The sequence below is a fragment of the Heterocephalus glaber genome, unplaced genomic scaffold (genome assembly GCF_053883595.1).
Source record: "Heterocephalus glaber isolate CG9 unplaced genomic scaffold, H.glaber_assembly_v1.0 deba00001543, whole genome shotgun sequence".
Lineage (NCBI taxonomy): Eukaryota > Metazoa > Chordata > Mammalia > Rodentia > Bathyergidae > Heterocephalus > Heterocephalus glaber.
The window spans coordinates 7166723-7186043 of record NW_028258336.1 but is presented as its reverse complement, the minus strand read 5'-3'; the positions used below and the strand labels follow the sequence as shown (position 1 = coordinate 7186043).

The window sequence follows — 19321 nt, the reverse complement described above, 5'->3', positions numbered from 1 at the left end:
TTTATATCTGTCTGTGTGTGTGGTACTTAAACTTTCCAAAGTGACTATCTTAGTAAGGACAAATTAATCTAGTATTGAAAATCTGACATAGATATTAACAGTAGATTAAAGTAAGATTCTAGGTAGAAAACATACATTACTTTGATCTGTGTGGAGTTAATGGTATTTGACGGGATTTTGACCTACAGTGAAAGGCATTTTGTTTAATTTAACCCAAGATAAGTCATAAGAAAAACACAGACTTCAGTTAGTATATTGAAGTGATGAATATTATGGGGCTTGTCTTCAGGGCTAGGTTTGAACCTCAGTTACACCATATTTTTGTTAAATGACTGTGGGTAAAATACTTTGTCTTAGTTTTCTCATGTATGAAATGGAGATAATATCACAAGATTGTTGTAAAAACTATATAATGTAGTGCCTAAAAGTGACTAAACCTCATGCCTTACATATAGGAAGTATTTAATAATTATTGCTTACTGCTATGAAATGAGGTTAGCCCAAAAGGGACAAGAAAATCACACAGATAGGATGAAAATTTATAATTTGATTAAATATAACTAGTACAGACATTGGCAAAGCAATTTAAATTCGATTTGAGTTCTTAATCACCAAACACAATAAAAGTGAGTGTGTGTTTTCTCAGTTGTACTTAGAATGTTTCATAGCTAATACTATTCTAGATGCATAAGCAGGAGTTAATTCATTACAAATCAGGGCTGGTACCTTGACTTTAGTGCCTAATTTTCTTGAGTCCTGTTTGAGAAGATCTGTGATGTTTAGAGATTATTAATGCCAGTAAACAAAATATTTCTGCTACTGACCACATAAGAAAATCAGATTCAGCAGTCTTGTAGTTAAAATAAGGAGTATTTCAGATTTAGATGATGGCCTAGTTAAATTTCTGGGAAGGTTTATGAGAAAAGGAGAAAACAGACGAGAAAGGAAGGATTAGGTCTTCTCAGTAGGGGATCAATAAACCTAAAAGGTTCAAAAATCTCTGAAAATTGATTGTAAAGTAATATTCTAAATATATTGCTAGAAAAAATGTTGATGCCTTTTTTTAAACAAAACAATACTAAATGAAAACTTGTAATGTGCATTGCTGTCTTCACAAGAGCGTTTCCTTTTAATTTGTTGCTGTTTTGGTGCTGCAGAGTAAAGGAGTTTGGAATTAGTCCATCAGACATTCCCTTCTCACAGGGTGGTGGCAGTCGCCCTGATCTTTCTCCTTCTTATGAGTATGACGACTTTTCTCCTTCAATTACCAGGTCTACCTCTTTCTATATATAAGATGCCTATTTTGATAGTTTCTTTTGAATTGTGCTATATATAAACATTTCATTTTCTTCTTTCCTGAGCCATTTTATTTTTCATTTTCATTTCATTTGGCAGGTGGTGATTGTACTGCATGATCTGCATTTTTATGTCCTTTATTTGTTTTACAATGTTGATTTAGAATTCAGGCTTTCTATTTCTCATATTTTTTAAAGGATGATGTCACTTTTGCTTATTTACCATTAAAAGTTACATTCTCTAGCTTCAAATGAAGAATCTACTTTTATTCTGTGTGATCTTATAAGTTTCCTTGCTTGCAAGGAAATGATAAGGATGTTCTTGACTTAGATTTCTCAAATATGTAAATTTAAGTATGAGTAAACATTTTTAAAATGATAAATGCTTATAATTTTTATATACTAGAAATTAAATTTAGCTATTTTGAGCATTAAAATTTTCAGACGCCTGCAAAATGTATCTATTTTCCTGATTTTGGCCATGACCCATTTGTGGATCTAAATATCATTTGTAACTGTTTTCTGTTCATATAATGTAATTGCAACAGCAATTTTTTTCTTTGAAATTCTGAATCTATATACTTCGCCAATTCTTATATACAATAATTATACTTGAAGTAATTATAAATTTGCCTACATCAACTCCTAGAATTAACCAAACATCCCCTTCGTATTTACACAGATTTTGCCTATAAAGGTGACATCAGTCTTAATATGTTAATTGAATTGCCTTATATTGAATGGGTCAGTATTTTCTTGTTCCTCTGCATGAGTCATTGTAATTTTAGATGCCTCTTATGTGTTTATAGGGTGAAAGAATTGACTGTAGATCCAGCTACTGCTGGTGATGTCCGCCCAATTATGCACCATCCACCAAACCAGATTGATGATTTAGAGACGCAGTGGGGTGTGGGGAGTTCCCCTCAGAGAGATGACCTAAAACTTCTCTGTGAACAAAATGTGAGTGACATAGTTGTAATTGATCTGATTGTAGTTTGTTTTATCAGTAGCAAAACTTAATTGAAAACTCATCTAAATCAGAGATCAGCAAACTACCCTGTTGCCAACCATCTGTTTTTACAAAGAAATTTTCACAAGAATGTAGCCATGGTTATTCATTTAAGTATTGTGTGACTGCTTTCTTACTATAGCAGGAGTGACAGTGTCTGTATGGCTCATGAATCCAAAACATCTACTATCTGGTTTTCCAACCTCCTGATCTAAACTTTTTTTCAGATTTTATAGCTATTAAAATTTTAATAAGTAATAAAAGGGCAAATTAAAGAATTACATATATATATCTTATGTAAAGCTTAAAAACAAATGAGCTGGGCCAGGCATGGTGGTGCACATCTGTAATCCCAGGACTCCAGAGGGAGGCTGAGGCAGGAGGATCATCATCACTTTGAGGCTGGCTTGGGCTAAATAGTGAATTCAGGGTCAGCCTGAGCTACAAAGGGAGACCCTATCTCAAAAAAAAAAAAAGGAAAAAAATGAACTATGGACATAAGCATACTTTTTTTTTTTTTTGAGACAGGGTCTCACTACTGGCCTTGAACTCACTGTGACCCAGGCTGACCTTGAACTAAGAGCAATCCTCCTGCCTTGGTCTCCAGAGTGCTGGGATTACAGACATGGGCTCTCATACCCGGCAGGCATATACATTAAAAGAGTACATGAACTATATTAAAAATTAAATGTAGCAAAATTCATTAAATCAAGTTATTTTCTGTATGTCTGAAATATTTAAGTATATTTTACAATTTAAATTTTTTGTTTTCTGATTACTCAAAAATGATAAAATATATACCCACTCTATAAGGATAGAAAAATATAAAGACATAAGAGCAAATAATGCACACCTCATACATAAGTGCTTCTGATACATCAAGAGGTTTCCTTTCTGTGTGGAAGAGGTAAATTATTTATGTAGGTATTTAACTTCATTTTTAAAATGTAGCCAGGCATGGTGGCATATACCTGTAATCCCAGCACTTAGGAGGCTGATACAGGAGGATTGCTACAAGTTAGAGGCCAGCTTTGGCTATGTAATGAGTTCAAGACCAGCCTGAACTACATTGTGAGATCCTGTCTCCAAAAAAAAGCAATAATGACAAAAAAAAAAAGTGTTTTCTATATGGTTTGGAATCATTTTTTTTCCCACTAAAGTCCTATCCTGGCATTTTCTCATATTCTTAAAAGGTATCTTTTACTAGCTGCTTACCACATGATGTACATTGGTAAGCATTTCACTTATCTGATTTAATCCCTATAGTTTAATGTGGTAGGTGCTTTTCAGAAAGTACATTACTTTGCCATCCCCAAGGAACTTACCTCGAGATGGTTCAGCATTAGCCTTTAGTTATGCATATATACATATTATTCCTGGAATATTGAGTCTTAACCAGGGTAGATGAAAATGGACCAGCATCTAAGACATATTCTAGAAATAAAACTAATAAAAGTAAGTGGATAATCAAGTGCATTAGAATTCCACAAGAAAAAAAATTTTATAGACAATTTTTATAGTAGACTATATAAAATAATAGTTTGCATAGTATCCTGAGGCAAAGGAAACATGTCTGGGATTGAGAGGGAGGTAGTGAGAAAAACTGAGTAAACACAGGTTGAATACTGTGTGTTTGTCAGAGAGGGAGAGAATATATGAGAAAATGCCAATATGTCCTGATAAAAAGCAGATGCATGTTTTCCCAGAGAAGAGAAAAGGTTCTTTGGTTAACTTGACTATATAAAGTTTCAAGTATGCTAGTTTATTGATGCTTTAAAGAGTCAAGTGTCTACTTAATAATATTTCATATAAATTAAAATTTGTACATATATGTCAAATCATGTATTTTATTTGAAGTGGTGCTTTTCTGTTTATATTTACAAAACAAATTGACTTCTACATCGTTGTCTTTATCACTAAAGCCATGTTTTGAGAAAATAAAATAATTCATTAGACACTGGATTGGGAGGGAAACTCCAAAAGAAAGTTAAGCCAGTGACTTGATATCAGAATAAAATATTCATATGCTGTATTTATGTATATGTGTATATGTACACACTTTATTTGTTTCCTGTTGTTGATAAAGAAGAAGAGTGATTTGTTAGTTCAGATTTATGAACTGGGCATGGTGGTAACACTTGTAATCTCAGCACTTGGGAGGCTGAGGCAGGACAGTCACAACACTAATTTGATAGTCATTGTCATGAACAACTCACCTTTACATTACTTAAAGATATCTTTACATTTCTTTCAAGAAAAGAGACTTGGCAGGCACAGAAGGACATGTCTGTAATCCCAGCTACAGGTGAAGCAGGAGGTGAGGTAGGAGGATTGAGGATTGCAAGTTTGAGCCCAGCCTGTAAAACTTAGCAAGACTCTCCCTCAAAATTTAAAATAATTTTTGAAAAGGACTGGGAATATAGTTCAAAGTGAAGGCCCTGGGTTCAAGCCACAATACTGCAGCAAAATGAAAGAAATATTGTTAAGCATCTGCATATGTTTCTCAGCTTAACAGTGGAGTTACATCCTGATAAACCCATCATACTTTGAAAATATCATAAGTCAAAAATACATTTACTACACCTAACCTGCTCAACATCATAGCTTATTAACAACACGGTACACTATATAGTATCAGTTATTTTTCCTGGAGCTGTGACTTACTGTTGCTGTCCAGCATCATGGGGGAGTACCACATATTACTAGCCCAAGAAAAGATCAAAATTCAAAGTTTGTTTTCTGAATGCATTTTGCTTTCATGCTATCATAAGTCATTGTGCTATCATTATAATATGAAGGGAAAACTATTTCAGTTTACTTACAACTTGCAGTAAATGTATATTTGAAAAGTTGAACTATTCCAAAAGAGACTGCTTTTTTGATAATTATGCAGTAAAAGCCTAGACTAACGTGAAAATTATTCCTTACTCGTGTTAAAGTTTGGGTTGAATTACTGGGAGTTACATTAGCTATTAAAACTTTCTATTTTCAGGAAGAAGAGGTATCTCCACAATTGTTTACTTTCCATGAAGCTGTCTCACAAATGGTAGAAATGGAAGAGCAGGTTGTAGAAGATCACAGGGCAGTATTCCAGGTAAAGTAAGAAAGGACCTTTCATCAGGATATTTCTTTGAGATATATTAACCAAAAACTTATAATTCTTTGAATGTAGCACTATTCTCTTAAAAATTTTTATTTGTACATATGAGCATGTGTATTTTAGCATATATGACATGGCAGTTATTTTTCCCCATAGTACTTCTTTATATAATAATGACTCCAAACATTTCTCTGCAGCATGGTAAAAGATTTACTTTATTTACCACCTTTCTCTCCCTTTGCTTGATTTTGGCAGTTGTTCATTTTTGGAGATGAGTTGAACTTCTGCCAACCACTACTACTTTCTCTGTTAGGCCAGTTTATTAGACAGCGGAATGAAAACACTCTTTAAAGGGTTATGGAGCAGTTGAGGAAGTGTCAGTCTGCAGAAGAGAAAAAGTACCTTAGGAGATGGAGAAATACCTGGACTGAGCTGTCAGCAGCAGGTTGAGTGAAGAGTGTTTTGTCCCTTTCTGTAATAGTAACTCCTTAGTTGTTTATCTCTAAAGTATTTTTACAAGCAGGACACAGTGATACACAGCTATAATCCCAGCTACTTGGGAAGCTGAAGCAGAAGGATTGCAAGTTTGAGGCCAGCCAGGCAACTTAGGGAGATCCTGTCTCAAAAACTATTTTGAGGGCTGGGGATTTAGCTCAGTGGTGCCACCGCCTGCCTCACAAGCACAAGTTGTGATCAGGGATCCTGAGTTCAATCCCTGGTGCCCCCCCCCCCCAAAAAAAAACCTTTTGAGCCGGACGAGGTCGCACACACCTGTAATACCAACACTCAGGAGGCTGAGGCAGGAGGATCGCTGTGAGTTCAAGGCCAGCCTAGGCTACATAGTGAGTTCAAGGCCAGTCTGAACTACACAGCAAGACCCTGTCTCAAAAAACCAAAAAAAGAGACAAAATTTTATGAAGAGCTGAGAACATCACTCAGTGATAGAGCATTATACGTGTGAGAGGCTCTTGTTTTATTGCTCAGTAAGGCAAAGAATAAATAAAAAGTACTTTTACTGTTTGGTCCTCCTATCCCTCATTTTGTTTAAGTTTTTGTTTGTTTGTTTTTTGTTTTTAAGTCTTATATGTTACCCAGGCTGACTTCCAAGATTAAACAATCCTTCCGTCTCAGCCTCCTGAGTAGCTGGGACCACAGGTCACTGTGCCCAGCCAGCTGCCACATGTTTTTAACAGAATATCCTAGGGGTATCAAACTTGGGTCCTTGTGCTTGCAAGGCAGGCAGCACAACCACTGAGCTAAATTCCTGGCCCCTCCAATTCCTTTTTTCATCTCCTATCTCTCCTCTTTTCCCCTTCCATCTCTTGATCTTCTTCCTCTTTGAGAAAGATCTGTCTCCATACTTCCTATTATCTGTCTTTTTATTTTGCTCTATTTTTACTCTGGGTTTCTCATATAAAAGAAACCTTGTAGGCTTGGGGATGTAGCTCTGTGGTGCCGCCGCCTACCTTGCAAGCACAAGGTCCTGAGTTCGATCCCCAGTACCAAAAAAATAAAAAGAATATCCTGGATGTTGGGATTCATGAGAAAGTAAAGATATCATTTGGACATCTTTATAAAGACTGTACTGTTGGCTTGGCCTTATTACCCCTACCTTCACTTCTTCTAGTAGTTTATTTCATGAGGGGAAATATGAGCAGTAACTGTCTTCCTTATTGGCCTCTCTTCCTCTTCTGATGTTGAAGAAGTCTTTATCTGTACACAAAAGTGTTATGGCTTGTGTTTTAAGTGTCCCCCCCAAAGCCTCATGCTTTTTCTGGGTGGCTGAATCTAGAGTGTGTGATTAATTCATGGTGGGGCTAGGCCCAAGGGCTACCCACCCTAAGTAGTCTGAATAAGATAAAAGGGGCAGACAGATGCCATTAAGGTTCCTTGTTACCTTTGCAACCTTGTGCATGTCATGTTGTTTCTCCTTTGCAATATCTGTTTGGCATCCCTGCCTTGAAGCCAGCTTATGGACAAACCTCTACAAACTGTAGCAAATAAACTCTTTCCCTTTTAACTTTGGGTGTTGGTATTTTGTCTCAGCAACAAGAGAAAAGAACTAACACAAAAAGTAAAGTGCCTCAGCTATAGTCATTCAAGCACCTGGACAAAGAGCTCCAAAATGAAAGAAAACATGTTATTTCAAATTAGAGTATATATTCATTAAAATTGTTAGTGCTTTAGTCAGGCTCTTATAAGAATCTCTTTAGAGACTTAGGTGTTTGGATTCAGTTGAGAACAGACACATGTAATTTAAGAAAATTGTTGTTTGTGCCCTTCTGGAACAAGGTATTTTATTGTATAAAGACCATAATTTCTCCACTATGTTTATAGATTAAAGTCTTAACATTTATTGGCAGAACTGGATGTTCTGATTTACAGGCCACTGTTTTTCTACTATTGCGTATATTGTTCCTCCATACTGTGATCTGCCATTTCTCAAAATAGGGTTTTGTTATATAATTTAAGTGTAGAGCTGAAGAAAAAAACAATATTGGGGTATGCTCATGTTTTCTGATTGATACATATATATTTTCTAATAGATACCTATCTAGGTTAACCAATTTTGTCTGGTAATATAGTCTAGTTGTAATTAGCCATTTAAAGTGAATTGATTGAAAAATTGAAGTTATATGCACCCTAAAAACCTAAAAAGTACTTATTTTCACATTCAAAAAACTTAAATTCAGAACCATATGGCCTTGTTGCTAACCTGTATGATTTATGATATTGCCAGAAAATGAAATTCATAGGTTCCACTCAAAAATGAAGGAGAGCCGGGGATTTAGTTCAGTGGGACCGCACCTACCTTGCAAGTGCAAGGTCCTGAGTTCAATGGGGTGGGAGGTGGTGAAGGAATTCCTTGACGTATTTTTGAAAGTGAGCTACTATTTATTGGCCCAATTTACTCTTCTAAAGTTGGGTATTATGTTAGTTTTCCAGTGCTGGGACAAAACACTGTACATAGAGTTTAAAGGAGGAACAGTTTATTTGCCTGAAACTTTCCGAGGTTTCAGTTCATAGTTGGCCAGCTCCATTGCTTTATGCCTGTGATGAGGCAGAAACATGGCAAAAGGGTGAGGTAGAGGAAAGCTGCCCATCTCATAGCAATCAGGAAGCAGAGTGAAGTGGAAAGAGCCAGCAAAGGAAGGGGCCAAAGACCAAATATAGTCACCAAGGTCACACCTCCACAGTCATACCCTTCAACTATCACTTCCCCATGATGCCATCAAATGGATTTATCCAGAAGGTAAAACCCTCCTGATCCAGTCACTTCTCTACGGTCTGCCTTTGAACATCACTGAACTGGAGATTGAGTTCTCAGTGCATGAGTCTTTGGGAGATAACTTACATATGAAAACCATAACAGCTATCCATGGGCCCTTTACAGTCACAGTAATTTTGAAAAATGTTTAGTATTTAGGGCCATGCTGTGGCTCAGTGACTATGAGGCCATGTTTTAGTCTGTTTTCTGTTGCTAACAACACAGTACCACAGTTGGGGTAGGTTATTAAAAAAAAGAGCTTTATTTTGGCTCACAGTGCTGGTCTAAGGTTTGAGGGGTCTCATCTTGTGATAGCCTTCTTGCTGGCAGAGTCCCAAGCAGCACAGGACATCATATGAGAAAGGATAGAATAAATGCTCATATGTGTGTATGTTCAAGTCTCTTTCCCTCTTCTTATAAACCCACCACTATTCAACTATTCCACCTGTAGACATTTATTCTGACTACCTCCCAAAGGCCCCACCCCTATATCCTAGAGTTATATTACATTTCCACCCTCACAGTGGGGATTAAATTCCAACATGAGTTTTCCAAGGGACAGATCATATTCATACCATGGCAGACCCTAACTAGATGTTAGTTTCAGATGTCTTGAAAGTTCTAGGCTATCGTAGCTTCCATCACATTACTTAGATTTATTATGCTCAATCTTTCCTTCTTTTAGGGACAAATGTTTAGGTTTTGAGACTTACTCAGCCCATTCATGTTTATCTGTTTGATTCATTCCTTCCGCAAGGTCCTCACTCAGAGCCCCATAAAAGTAGAACAATAAAGTCATCTTACCTGGCCCATCATATTCATGTATGTTTTTGTCTTTAAATTTAAGGAAGTACTAAATTTTACTGTCTTAATAAAAATGTTTTATGTCTGTTAATATTTTAGAGAATATCCGGTTAAGTATGCTTGAACATATTTAATGGAATTTAGAAATAGGTATCTTTTACAAAGAGGCTATTGGATTATTGAATGCTTGTTCTTTTTTAGGAATCGATCAGATGGTTAGAAGATGAAAAGGCTCTCCTCGAGATGACTGAAGAAGTAGACTATGATGTAGATTCATATGCTACACAACTTGAAGCTATTCTTGAGCAAAAAATAGACATTTTAACTGAGCTGCGGGGTAATTTTTTAAATCTTACTGTTGAGTATGAAATCTGCTTGGTATTGGGTTGTATACAGTGAAAACATTTCATATTGCAAGAGCATATTTGCAGTGAAATTACAGGCATGATTTAGCACCTTCTTTACAGAGGTATGAAGGCAGACCAACCATTTTGTTTTTTTAGTCTTTTGAGAAGTTAATGATACCTTAAATTAAGGGGAGTGCTGAGCGCAGTGGCGCACACTTGTGATCCCAGCATTCAGGGGGCTGAGGCAGGAAGATCTCTGTGAGTTCAGGGCCAGCCTGGGCTACGTAGTGAATTCAGAACCAGCCTGAACTACAAAGCGAGACCCTGTCTCAAGGGGGCGGGGGGGGGGGGAAATTTTTTAAAACATTGAAGCAAACTTGAAAGTTTTATGTACCCATTCAGAACCTTCCTTTGGCAGGCCAGTGCTTGTCTGGTAGGTTGGTTGGTTGGTTGGTTGGCTTTTTGGAACCAGGAATCGAATTCAGGGCTTCGTGCTTGCCAGCCAGGCTCTGCACTGCTGAGTTACATCCCTGGCCCTGTCAGTTATTTTTTTAGATTAGGTCTATTCAGGGTCATATTTCTATAACTTTCTATCTTCATTTGTTTTTTGGTACCATTTTGGGTCATGTTTTTCTTCTTAGCCTTTTTTTAATTTTGGTACTGGGCCTTGAACTTGGGACCTTGCGTTTGCAAGGCAGGCACCGGAACCACTGAGCTAAATCACGGGCCCTTCTTAGACTTTTTTAAATGAAAAGGAAAGTGTCAGGATGACTGCTCTTCATCATAATCATGAAGAGAAGCATGTGGCATACTCTGCATCCTTTTGGTTTTTTAATTGACTTATCTTTGTAGCTTCAAATCTGTACTTACACATCCTAATCTGGCTTCTACTCACTTGTGAATGTCTGTTGTGTGTATATGCAGTTCATCGTGAAACCAGATTGAAATTCCTAGTTTTGTTTTTGTTTTTTTTCCACTAAGTTTATTGGTACATTTTAGGTATAAAATACAGTTACATTCATCACTGGGATCTTGTACCTTTACATGATGTATCTTGGTTCTTATTTTTTTCCCCATTCCCCTGTCCTCCCTTCAACCCCTCCACCCTTCCCTATTTACAAAGACTTTGTTTCCATTTTTTTCCTTTTCTCATATTTTTTCTTTTCCCTTCTTTCCTTGCCCCTTCCCCTCCCACTTCCCCTACTCCTTTAGACCTTTTCTTCCTATTACACAGTACCAATCATACATTTTTTTAATATTTAGAGGACATTACCACAGATTTTACAGAATTTAAAAAGATATAGAAAGCATATTACAAAAATCTTTTTTGAAATAAATTTGACAACTTCTAAGAAGTACCTTGGAAGACAAATTAATGAAACTGACTCTGAAGGAAATATAAAATTTGAATAGCACCTATTAAAGAAAGTATATTCCTACCTTGAAAACCTACCTATATAACAACAACAGGCTCATATACATTTTAACTGATGAATTATATCAAACATTAAAGGAGAAAAAAGAAGGAACACGTCTCCCCTCATTTTAGGAACTCAACACTGTGCTAATCCTAAGACTGGATAAAGATTATAGAAGAGAAAAGTATGAACATAAATAAAAATTTGTTTAACAAAACAAACTATTAGAAGTCAGATCTGGCAGTATGTAGTAAGGGGTTTTATTACAGGGATGGCACTGTTGGTTCAGCATTGGAAGATCTACCCCCCTAAGTCATCATTTTAACAGGAAAGGCAAAAGCCATATGATCGTATTAGTAGTTGCAGAAAAAGTATTGGACTAAATTCTACAGCTGTTCATGGTAAAAGCTATCAGGACACTAGAAGTAGAACAGAACCTTCTCAACAGATCAAAGACATGTACTCCATACTTCCAGCAAAAACACCTTATATGAATGGAAAAGATATGATGCCTTCTCCCTAAGGTGGGGAACAAGGGCAGATGTGCCTACTCTTTCTCTGTCCATTAAACTTTGAAATATAGGCCCAATCCAAAATAGTCTGGCAATAAAAAGAAACAAATAGCATAGGATTGTCAAGGTAGAAGTAAAATCTTTATATGTAGATGGAATGATCATCTACAAAGAAAATACTAAGAAATCTCAGGAGGCCCTAGAACTTGTATTTGAATTTAGCAGGACTAGAAAACACAAGGTATATATAAAAATCCAGGTGTTATGTATACTTGCTATAAATGAAGAATTGGATACTGAAATTTAAAAGTTATGTAGGAGTAGAAAGGACCTGGAAAAGTAAAACGAAAAAAATAAGTGTCGGAAGATATTTATTACCCAATTTTAAGACTTCTTCTCTAAAGCTACAATAATCAAGACTGTTGGCACAAGAAAAGACGTATAGATCAATGGAATAAAACAATCTAGAAATACAACCACACATATATGGTCCACTGATTTTTGAAAGATTAACATTTAACATTTCATAGAACATAAACTCGACTCAAGCAGAGAAAAAGATAATGTTTTCAACAAGTGGTACTAGAACAACTGGTATCCATATGTAGAAGATTAACCTCAACTCTTTATTTCCATACATCAAAATAACTGGAAAGGATCTATGAACCTAAACATGAAAGACTAAAACTATAAAACTTTAAAAAGAAATTATAAGGGAAAATGTTCATGAATTTAGGGTAGGCAAGAATTTCCCAGGATACAAAAAACATGATGTATAAAAGAAAAATATTGATAAATGAGATTCCATCAAAATTTAGAATTTTAAAAGACATCATTAAAATGAAAAGTAGTCCTTAACCAGAACATATTTATAATTGATATAACCTATGACCAGAATATATAAAGAACTCTTACAGCTCATTAATAGACAGCCCAATTAAAAAGTAGACACAAGAAGATGATAAACAGCCAGTACAGCACAAGGAAAGGTGTACAACACTACAATCAGAAAAATACTAATCAGTACAATAATAAGATCGTATTAGGGCCTGGGATTTAGCTCAGTGGTTTCGTCGCCTGCTGCACAAGCACAAGGGCCCAAGTTTGATCCCCAGTTCCAAAAAAAGATCATATTATACACTCATTAGGGAGATTTAAGTTAAAGGTTTTAAAAGAACAAATGTCAGCTTAGGTATGAACCAGTTAGAACTTTCTCATACTGCTAATGTGAATGTAAAATGATAAAACCATTTTGGAAAACAATATAGAAATTTCTTGTATTACTGTAAAGAACCAGCAGTTCTGTTCTTTAAGTTTTTACTTAAAAGAAATGAAAACACATGTTCACAGTAGATTCGTACATACAGGGTGACTGTCCCTTATCTGAAATTCTTGGGACCAGAAGTGTTTCAGATTTTGAAATCCACTTGATCTCCAAAGAAGAGAGCTACTCCTGTTTTTGGGGGGTTCATGTTACATGAAATATTGTTTTCCACCCTTTCACTTTCAATCTATGAATTTCTTTTTAAATTAAGTGTGTTTCTTGTATGCAGCATATTGTTGGATCTTGCTTCTTGACCCATTCTGCAGGTCTATTTCTTTTTTTTTAATGTATAACTTTATTATCAAACACACACATATACAAAAATTAAAATTATTCAAAGAAAAACAATGCAAGGGAAAAACAACTATAATAATATTCAAATATAGTAGAATTCAACCAAAGCAAAACTGAAAAGTACTTAAACATTTTTCCATGTAATTTAAAAAAACATCTCAAGCATTAAAATATCAGAGGATGTGATTTGTTTTAGAAAGATTTTCAAAACTAATGTTGAACAAATAGTGGTCTGGAGAAAAAATTTAATTAGCTAGTAGACTCCACATAGCCAAATTTTTTTAAATTTAAATTTCAATATAATCATATGACACGTGATGGAAATATAATCTGAGAAATACATTATTAGGCAGTTTGATCCGTGTATATCGCAAAGTACCACACAGAGTACCAACTTCTAAGTGCAAACTGAAAAGGTATACGTCAATCATCTGTGATGGCCCCTTGATATTATCCAAATACACAGTTAAACATGAGATACATGAGGCTACCACTGGCATAGCAGCACAGTGTTTTACAGTAAACTCTTATATAAGTAGGATTATGCTCTAAAGAATGAAAAGCACAGCATGTTATAATAAGTACCTAAAACAGTAACAGTCATTTATCACACTATCGAGAACGGTGTACTGTACATAGTTGTACATGCTTCTTCTGGAAACATACCCTTCTCTCCTTTGATCTCAGTGACTCTTCCTTCCCAACCCACTGATGAGCTCCAGCCTAGTCTCTATCTACATCTCTTCCTGTAGTTTTAGACACAATCTATATATGGATTCTTTCCAGGTTCCAGCCTGTAACTCCAATCTCTCCCCTTACCCTCTGGCCACCCCTACCCTTTTGAGCCTTTTCTCCGTATTTCAAATTATCAGTTATTCATTTTAATCATTTTCATCCTTAATTACACTTTCAGTTTCTCACACTGGAGAAACTATTTGGTATTTACACATGTGTGTCCTATTTATTTCACTTAAGGGGATGGCCTCAATATGCATCCATTTAGCTATAAATGTCTCTAGTTTCTCGTTCTTTATGGCTGAGTAGTACTCCATTTTATTAAAAAACCACATCTTCTTTATCCAGTCTCCAGTTGATGGGCACCTGGGCTGTTTCCAAGCTTTAGCTATTACAAACTGTGCCGCTATAAACCTGGGTGCACATACATCGCTGTGGTATGATTCTTTTAATTCTTTTGGGAAGATACCAAGCAGGGGGATAGCTGGGTCAAATGGGACTGCTAAGCCTAGTTCTTTGAGGTATCTCCGTACTGATTTCCACAATGGTTGCACCAGTCTGCACTCCCACCAACAATGGAGAGAAGGGTTCCTTTCTCCCCACATCCCCCACCGGCATGAATTGGATGAATTCTTTGTAACAGTCATTCTTTCTAGGGTGAGGTGGAATCTCAGTGTTGTTTTCATCTGCATCTCTCGAATAACCAGTGATGCCGAACATTTTTTCATATATTTATTCACTGCTTTTACTTCTTTGTCTGAGAAATGTCTGTTCATTTCAGATGCCCATTTTTGAATTGGGTCTTTGAATTTGGGGGGTCTGATTTTTTTCAGTTCTTTATATATTCTAGATAGTAGTCCTTTGTCTATGGTACAGCTGCTGAAAATTTTTTCCCACATTGTAGCTTGTCGCTTAGCTCTGTTGGTGATTTCTCTTGCAGTGCAGAAGCTTTTTAATGAGATCCCAGTTGTTGATTCTTTCAGTCTATTTCTTTTGATTGGTGAATTGAGACCATTAACATTGACAGTTATAACTGATACATATTGACTTATCATTGTTATGACTTTTTGTTGGATTCTCCCCCTTTGTGTTTAATTTCTTGTCATGCCTGATGGATTCATTCTGCTGGGCTTCCTGGGGTTGTGATCCTTGTTGTCTTTTCCTAGGATATTGTCTAAAATTGTTTGGAGTACTGGTTTGGTATTCAGGAAGTTCCTAAGGTGCTCTTCGTCATGAAAGTATCTTATTTCTCTATCAGTTTTGAAAGATAGTTTTGCAGGGTACGTCAGTCTGGATTGGAGGCTGTTTTCCTTTAGGGCTTGAGATACATCACTCCAAGCTCTTCTTCCCTTGAGGGTTTGTGTTGAGAAGTCTGCTGTGATTCTGGTGGCCTTTCCTTTGTATGTGATTTGTTTCTTTTCTCTAACTGCTTGTAGAACTTTGTTCTTCTGTTGGGTTTCTGGAATCTTAACTATTATATGCCTATGTGTAGTTTTTTTTTATCACAGCTAGTTGGAGTCCTGTGTGCCTCCCTTATCTGAATGTCAGGTTCTTTTCCCTGGCTTGGGAAGTTTTCTGCCATCACTTCTGTGAAGATTTTTTTTATGTCATATGTACTCTCTCCTGTTTCTTCATTGACTCCAATCAGTCTTATGTTATTCTTTGCATCATCTAGCAGCTGCTGGACTGATTTTTCATGGTCCCTTACTATTTTAAAAAATTTTTCTTTTCCTGGTCACTAGTTGCAGTCTTATCTTCTATATCTGAAATTCTGTCCTCACATTGGCTCATCCTGCTGTATTTCCCTAAAGTCTACATAATATTGAAGAAATTAGTCTAAATATTTTGACTTTTTAGATTTTTTAGCCATCCAGAGATGTTTTAGATTACTATTAAGAGGTTCGAGAGCAATTATCAATCACTAGATCCATAAGTCCTTAAATTTTTCAAAATTTTAGAAAAGTTAACTTTTTAAAACATAGTTGTACTTCTGAAAAGAGAAAGAAAATTGAGCTTTCAAATTGCTATCTTGTTTTTCTTCTGGAGGTTATGGAGTGTTCTTTTTCTTTTTTTACTTTGTGCAGATTGTGTGTGTGTGTGTGTGAGTTGTGATGGAGACCTGCATCAAACATTGTAGACAAGTCTTGTATCATTGAACTACACCCCCAGTTTAGAGTAGGATTTGTGTAACATTAGCACTATGAACATTTTGGTCCAGACAATTCTTTGTTGAGGGGCACTGCCCTATGCACTGTGAAGTGTTTACCACCATCCTTGGTCTCTGTGCACTAGAGGACAGTAGCACATCAATTGTGACAACTCAAAACATCTCTAGACATTATTAAATTTTCCTGAGGGCAAAACTTAACCCATTTGAAAGCCACTGCTACAGAAAGGTGGCTCACCTTCTCATCTTTGTCTCTGACAATTTACTGACCTATTTCTAACTCTCCTCTGATTCTAATTCAGTACACTATAGATAGTAGGACAGAATATGTTAAAAGCAAGGAAGTATTGACCTGTAATCCCCTTTCATAGTCCCTGATGAGGAAAATCTGCCATTTCTTTTTAGAAAATAAACTATCCTAAACTTTCTTAGTTTAAAAAAAGGTAAAATAGGGATGAGGAATAAAAGTTTCCTAGTACTGAAAGAAGAAATACCTATTTTACAGTTTAGTAAGACTCAGTTTTCCTTTTAGACATTACTATATAATTTTATAGAAAGTCCACCTTTACCCCCAAAAGAATTCAAATAAAACTGAATGCTGTAAAATGTGGCCAACAGAAAGAAAACTGGTTGAAAGAAACAGAAAAAAAGGTATTTGCAGGTGTGGTGAAACATGCTTGTAATCCCAACTATTCTAGAAGCTGAGGCAGGAAGATTGCACATCACACACTAGCTCAAGCAACTTAGTGAGACCCTGTCAAAATAAAAATTTTAAAATATACTTGGGAGTGTAGCTTAGCAATGGAGTGTTTGCCTGGCATATGCAGGGTCCTCAGCACCACAGAAAGAGAAAGGCAAAGAGAGAGAAGCAGAGGGGAGAAGAGGAGAGGAAGAAAGATCTGTAAGGAACTTGCTATAGTTGAGCACTATATTTATTTCTAAGGTTCTAGACCAGTGGTGGCGAACCTACAGCATGCATGCCACAGTGGGCTATTTGTGTCATTGAAAGCTCTAAAAGGTTCACCATCACTGCTCTAGACAATGTAGAATGAAAGGGAAAATTGCAAATTACTAAGACCCAACTTGGTAGAACCCATAAAAGTTGTATATTATACAGCATATAATACAATATTTACTCCCTTGTTTTTCTCTTTTTCCAAGATAAAGTGAAATCTTTTCGTGCAGCTCTACAAGAAGAAGAACAAGCCAGCAAGCAAATTAACCCGAAGAGACCTCGTGCCCTTTAAATTGGTATTTGCTGCTAAAGGATCCCCAGAACCCTCAGTGCTGTAACAATGTTTCAGCTATAAGGGCCATTTCAAAGTTTGAAATTCTAAGTGTCTGTGGAAAATGTCTTGTCCTTCACCTGAATGACATTTCAATTTTGTGAAACACTCCTTTGTCTACAAAATGCTTCTAGTCCAGGAGGGACAACCAAGATTTGGGATTAGTGAAGCTGTTTGTTTCACTATTCCCCAAATGGTGATTTACTTTTGGAGATCCTTGCCAGTTTCATTTTCTATATGAAGTAAGATTGTGGACTTGATCCACAATGGTGGATAGTAGGGAGAAGCCACAGCATTTCCTTTTAACTCAGTTCAATTTTCATAGCAAGACTGAGCAGTTTTAAATCCTTTCAGTGCATGCATACCTCATCAGTGATTGTACATACCTTGCCTACTCCTAAAGATAGCTGTGCCCACCTCTTCCTCCTCTGTGCCTTGACTAAGGCTATTGACCCTCAATTTCTGAAGCACAGCCAAGATAAATTACATTCCTTATTTGTCATTGTAAATTACCTTTATTGTGTGTACATTTTTACTGTATTTGACTTTTTGCGTGTGTGACTAGTTAATTTTGCAGATGTGCCATATCATTGAACGGAACTAAAGTCTGTGACAGTGGACATAGCTGCTGGACCATTCCATCTTATATGTAAAGAAATCTGGAATTATGATTTTAAAACCATAGAACATGTGATTATAATTTTCTTAGCATTTTCTTTGTAAAAAAAAACTAAAATATAAACCAGTTGGTGTATAATAAAAAGTAATGAAATTCTGAGAAGAGTTTTATCTTAGGATAATACATATATATGCAGTGTGTGTGCCAGTGTGGTATTAACAAGACTAATAGTGCAATTTGGTCTTTACAGGTACCATTACTTAAGTTTAAGTGTTCATAAGCACCCCAAAATACACTTTTGATGTACTGTTAAAGGAAATTGGCTTCTGATGCATGAACATTTACATGTACATTGAAAGTAGTCCATACTAGAAGTTAGTTTAAGCCAAGTGTAGACAGTACGTAATTCCCTTGAAAAAGAATTAAGCTGAGAGTTTACCTTGCCTTAATAGGCAGATCAAACCCAAGCTCTATCCAATATAATATGTGATGTTTCAGCATGATTTGGCGAGAATCACTGAATTCTCACCAGTAGTTCAGAGGGAAGGTATGCTGTTCCTTAAATGGCAGCACTTATTTTTACAGTTTGCTACTCCAAGGAAGAAAACTGGCCATTTTGCATGTAAATACTTTAAGAGATTTATATCTCTTTCTAGGAGTCTTCCCTCAGTTTCCAGGATAGAGTCCAGGAGTGGATTAACAAAAGATCTTCCAAGGATATCTTGCTTTGATTTACTCTAGGGAACTACTAGCTCATTCATGAGCCAAAGGGAAGCAATGAATAGAGAGTAATATGAGCCAGATTCTTGAATTCACTGTTCATAAAACTTAGAAGGTAGCTGTGGGGAAGCTTATTACCATGGTGAAAAGCTCTGTAAACATGAAATCTAAAACAAATGTAGATTTTTCACAGTATGCTTATTAATAAATGAAATCTATGGAATGAATTTAGAGATAATTTCCTTCAATACAATCGCCTTTGTTTTGGAAAGGACTCAGGTTTTCTTGCAGTTGTAAGATATATTCTATTTGTGTTTATTTCAGAGACAAGAGGAAGAATAGAGGACTATTACTATTGACCTTGCAGAGGCTGTTTAAAAAAGTAGTTTTCCAGACTACCAATCTTCAAAGGGCAATAAAACA

General features: G+C 36.1%; 1 protein-coding gene across 4 annotated transcripts in view; it reads left to right on the top strand.

Annotated features, from left to right (window-relative positions):
• The window catches only part of Kif2a (kinesin family member 2A), a 69864-nt gene extending 50739 nt beyond the window's left edge, over positions 1-19125 (top strand). For 2 of the 4 annotated variants that reach the window (XM_004862885.3, XM_013078961.3), the window contains exons 17-21: positions 1158-1271; positions 2105-2255; positions 5297-5398; positions 9678-9813; positions 17435-19125. In XM_004862885.3, the coding sequence (XP_004862942.1) occupies positions 1158-1271; positions 2105-2255; positions 5297-5398; positions 9678-9813; positions 17435-17520 (589 nt within the window). In that variant the 3' untranslated portion in view covers positions 17521-19125. The remainder of the gene's footprint in view (positions 1-1157; positions 1272-2104; positions 2256-5296; positions 5399-9677; positions 9814-17434) is intronic. The other 2 variants (XM_004862886.3, XM_004862887.3) reach the window with 1 other exon arrangement.
• The last annotated feature ends 196 nt before the right edge of the window (positions 19126-19321 follow it).